The sequence below is a fragment of the Agrilus planipennis genome, unplaced genomic scaffold (genome assembly GCF_000699045.2).
Source record: "Agrilus planipennis isolate EAB-ADULT unplaced genomic scaffold, Apla_2.0 scaffold1909, whole genome shotgun sequence".
Lineage (NCBI taxonomy): Eukaryota > Metazoa > Arthropoda > Insecta > Coleoptera > Buprestidae > Agrilus > Agrilus planipennis.
The window spans coordinates 92-4,440 of NW_020440559.1; the positions used below are offsets into that span (position 1 = coordinate 92).

General features: G+C 31.0%; 2 protein-coding genes across 2 annotated transcripts; both read left to right on the forward strand.

Annotated features, from left to right (window-relative positions):
• Positions 1-267: 267 nt before the first annotated feature.
• Positions 268-1,916, forward strand: LOC112906106 (venom serine carboxypeptidase-like). The gene has a single exon (XM_025979760.1). It carries the CDS (start codon positions 452-454, stop codon positions 1,844-1,846), a length of 1,395 nt encoding a protein of 464 aa, XP_025835545.1. The 5' UTR covers positions 268-451; the 3' UTR covers positions 1,847-1,916.
• Positions 1,917-2,534: 618 nt separating this feature from the next.
• LOC108733562 (venom serine carboxypeptidase-like) lies at positions 2,535-4,300 on the forward strand. The gene has a single exon (XM_025979759.1). The coding sequence runs from the start codon at positions 2,896-2,898 to the stop codon at positions 4,288-4,290; it is 1,395 nt and encodes a 464-aa protein (XP_025835544.1). The 5' UTR covers positions 2,535-2,895; the 3' UTR covers positions 4,291-4,300.
• The last annotated feature ends 49 nt before the right edge of the window (positions 4,301-4,349 follow it).

Here is a 4,349-nt window from a genome sequence, read left to right on the forward strand (position 1 = left end):
ATAATTGATTTCCAAAATAATAATGTTTAAACTATTTCATTTTAATTTTAATTAGGTCTAAGCAGTATTCACTTCCGTGTTACTGTAGGCCATTTTCGTTTAAAATATATGGAGTACCAATTAAAAGTTTGAATGCTCATATAAGAAAGTGAAGAATCGTAATGATGTAATAGTAGAGATTAATGATTAGAAGAATTCATATAAATCCATATAATATTCAGAATAATCTACATACTAGATGTTTCATTTGGACGAAGTTGTCTCTACATGGAAGTACTTCAATCGGAGTTTATAAATACTTCTCTAAACTTTGTGACTCCATTGTTCAAGTGATAAAGGGTTCAGAGATCATCAAAAGTCAGGGTTTGAATTAATAATATTGATTGCCGCTATATTATTAGTTAGAACGACGTACAGTTTATGGTGTAGAAATAAGACATCTACGTCAAAAATGAGTTTACTTAATTTTTTTATATTAATAATGTGTCTATTTATAGCTAGTGGCGATTGTTTTACAAATGTGTATCCTAAAATAAAACAAGAAAATTATAATGGCGATCCTGGTCAGCCATTAATACTAACACCGTTAATTGAACAAAATAAAATTGAAGAAGCTCAAAATGCCTCGCAAGTTCATTTCAATGGATTCAAGAATGTTACAAGCTATGCGGGGTATTTTACTGTGAATAAACAATTTAATTCGAATATGTTTTTTTGGTTTTTTCCATCTCTGAATAATTACAAACAAGACCCAGTGATTTTATGGCTTCAAGGAGGTCCTGGTGCAACATCTCTTATAGGATTATTCGCAGAAAACGGACCTTTTAAACCCAAAAGCAAACACGGTTTAAAACTTCGTAGACATGCGTGGACCAACACTCATTCTGTTATATACATTGATAATCCTGTGGGAACAGGTTACAGTTTTACTAATGGTGGATATGCAAAAAATGAAACTGCAGTGGGAAATGATTTATATGAAGCTCTTGTACAATTTTTCCAATTATTTCCTAAACTTCAAAACAATAAGTTTTTTATTGCTGGTGAATCGTATGCTGGAAAATATGTTCCTGCCATAGGATACACGATTCATAAAAATAATCCTACAGCAAAAGTCAAGATTAACTTAAGTGGGTTGAGTATCGGGAATGGATTCTGCGATCCCGAAAATCAGGTTTATTACGACGATTATTTATATCAGTTGGGATTAATCGATTTGAATAGTAAAATTCAATTGAGAAAAATAGAAGAACAAGGACTCAATTACATAAAAAATAAGCAATGGTATTTAGCTTTTAAGACATTTGATGATCTCATAGACGGGGATATTAGTGGACATTCTTCTTTATTCAAAAACATAACAGGTTTCGATAATTATTATAACTATCTTAATGCAAATAATACAGACGACAAATTCATCTACATGGGAAAATATATACAACAAGCTGATATTAGGAGAGCTATCCATGTAGGGAACACTACTTTCAATGATATTAATCAAATGGTGGAAATAAATCTAATTGAAGATGCGTTTCAATCGGTAACACCATGGATAAGTGAATTATTAAATCATTATCGAATTCTTTTTTACAACGGGCAACTGGACATTATAGTGGCTTATCCGCTGACAATAAATTTCTTGCAGAATTTAAAATTCAGTGCGGCAGAAGAATATAAAACCGCAAAAAGGCGCCTATGGTTTGTTGATGGTGTACTCGCCGGATATGAAAAACATGCAGGAAATTTAACGGAAGTTTTAGTTAGAAACGCTGGCCACATGGTACCAGCGGATCAAGCCAAATGGGCATTGGATTTAATCACAAGATTTACTCATCATAAAGTGTAAAAAAAAAAAACAAATTTATGTTAGATACGATAATAAATTGATTGACATTTATAAAATTATATAAAAAATACATCTGCATTTTTATTAATTATAATTTTTATACAGGGTATTTTAAGAAAATGGGAAATATTTTAGGATATAATATTAGTAGTACACTGATCATTCAGGGTAAAAAGCTCAGATAAATTTACGCTAGAAACGCTTTTGTTTGTTTCAGAGCAAGGCTAAGATAAAAAATTAATATTTTTATGATCTCTCAAAATAGGCTTAACAAACTTTTACGAAATTTGATAAAATATAGTAGATGAGTACCAATTAGTTAATTATGTTATATTAGTTAACTAATACGATATTTTAAAAGTACAAAAAAGGTACTCTAGTCTAATACTGCCTTTTACAGCGCGCTCTGCACAGTAAAGCGATCATAAGTACTGTTTTAAGTCAGCTGCGCGAAAGCATAAAAAGGTACTTCTGGCACTGTATATGTACAATATTTTTAAAAATATGTATCTCAGAAACAATTTTTTTAATTATATTGATTAAATNTATATGGGGTAACATCCAATAATTATAAGAAAAAATCTTATAAACTGAATAAACGACGATAATGCTGTGGGATTTTTTAATTTTGATCTTTTTTCTTTTTGTATTTTGAGTGTTTTAATGAAAACTGTATCTGTAGGTAAATGATCTCATAGTTTTAGGAATGAATTAAAAATTATCAAAACAAAATTCAAATAAATTCGAAAAAATTAAAACATGTACCTTCCAAGCAAACGTAATATTTTACATGTTAGACGTTCTATTGTGATAGTGTTTTCGCATGTATGTGCATATATCAATAAGGGCTAATAAATGTTAATTAATAAACCGTTGTGAGTTAGTTGTTTAAATGATAAAAAGGTCAAAGAGCAGCAGACTGTTAATAGTCAATATGATAAACGAAAGTCACGGTTTCAATTCAAAGTATTGATTGTCGGTTTATTATTAGTTAGAGCATTCGACAGCTTCTGTTACCTACCGTGTAGGAATAAGATACGCCATTAATAATGAGTTTATTTTATTTTTTTATATTAACAATAATCTTGTTCATAGTGAGTGGAAACTGTTTTATAAATGTGTATCCCAAAATAAAACAAGAAAATTATATTGGCGATCCTGGTCAGCCATTAATACTAACACCGTTAATTGAACAAAATAAAATTGCAGAAGCTCAAAATGCCTCGCAAGTTCATTTCAATGGATTCAAGAATATTACAAGCTATGCGGGGTATTTTACTGTGAATAAACAATTTAATTCGAATATGTTTTTTTGGTTTTTCCCATCACTTAATAATTATAAAGAAGATCCAGTGATTTTATGGCTTCAAGGAGGTCCTGGTGCAACATCTATTATAGGATTATTTGCAGAAAATGGACCTTTTGCAGCCAAAAGCAAACATGGTTTAAAGCTTCGTAGATATACGTGGACTAGCATTCATTCTGTTATATACATCGATAATCCTGTAGGAACAGGTTACAGTTTTACTAATGGCGGATATGCAAAAAATGAAACTGCAGTAGGAAACGATTTATATGAAGCTCTTGTGCAATTTTTCAAATTATTTCCGGAACTTCAAAAAAATAAATTTTTTATTGCTGGTGAATCGTATGCTGGAAAGTATGTTCCTGCCATAGGATACACAATTCATAAAAATAATCCCACAGCAAAAATCAAAATAAATTTAAGTGGATTAAGTATTGGAAATGGCTTGTGTGATCCTGAAAATCAGATTTATTACGACGATTATTTATATCAGTTGGGATTAATCGATTTGAATAGTAAAAGTCAGTTGAGAAAAATAGAAGAACAAGGTGTTAATTACATAAAAAATAAGAAATGGGATTTAGCGTTTAAGACATTCGATGATTTGCTTAACGGAGATCTTAGTGGTCATCCATCTTTATTTAAAAACATAACCGGATTTGATAATTACTTCAACTATCTTATCGCAAATAATACAAACAATGAAATCACTTATATGGGGAGGTACATACAACGAGCTGATGTTAGAGCAGCTATCCATGTAGGGAATACCACATTTAATGACGAAGATAAAACGGTGGAGACAAATCTCGTGGAAGATATGATGCAGTCAGTAGCACCATGGATAATTGAATTATTAAATCATTATCAGATTCTTTTTTACAACGGCCAGCTGGATATTATAGTAGCTTATCCATTGACAATAAACTTTTTGCAAAATTTAAAGTTCAGCGGAGCAGAGGCATATAAAACCGCAAAAAGGCATCAATGGTTTGTTGACGGTGAACTCGCCGGATATGAAAAACATGCAGGAAATTTAACGGAAGTTTTAGTTAGAAACGCTGGCCACATGGTACCAGCGGATCAAGCCAAATGGGCATTGGATTTAATCACAAGATTTACTCATCATAAAGTGTAAAAAAAAAAAACAAATTTATGTTAGGGACCTTTTAAACCCAAAAGCAAACACGGTTTAAA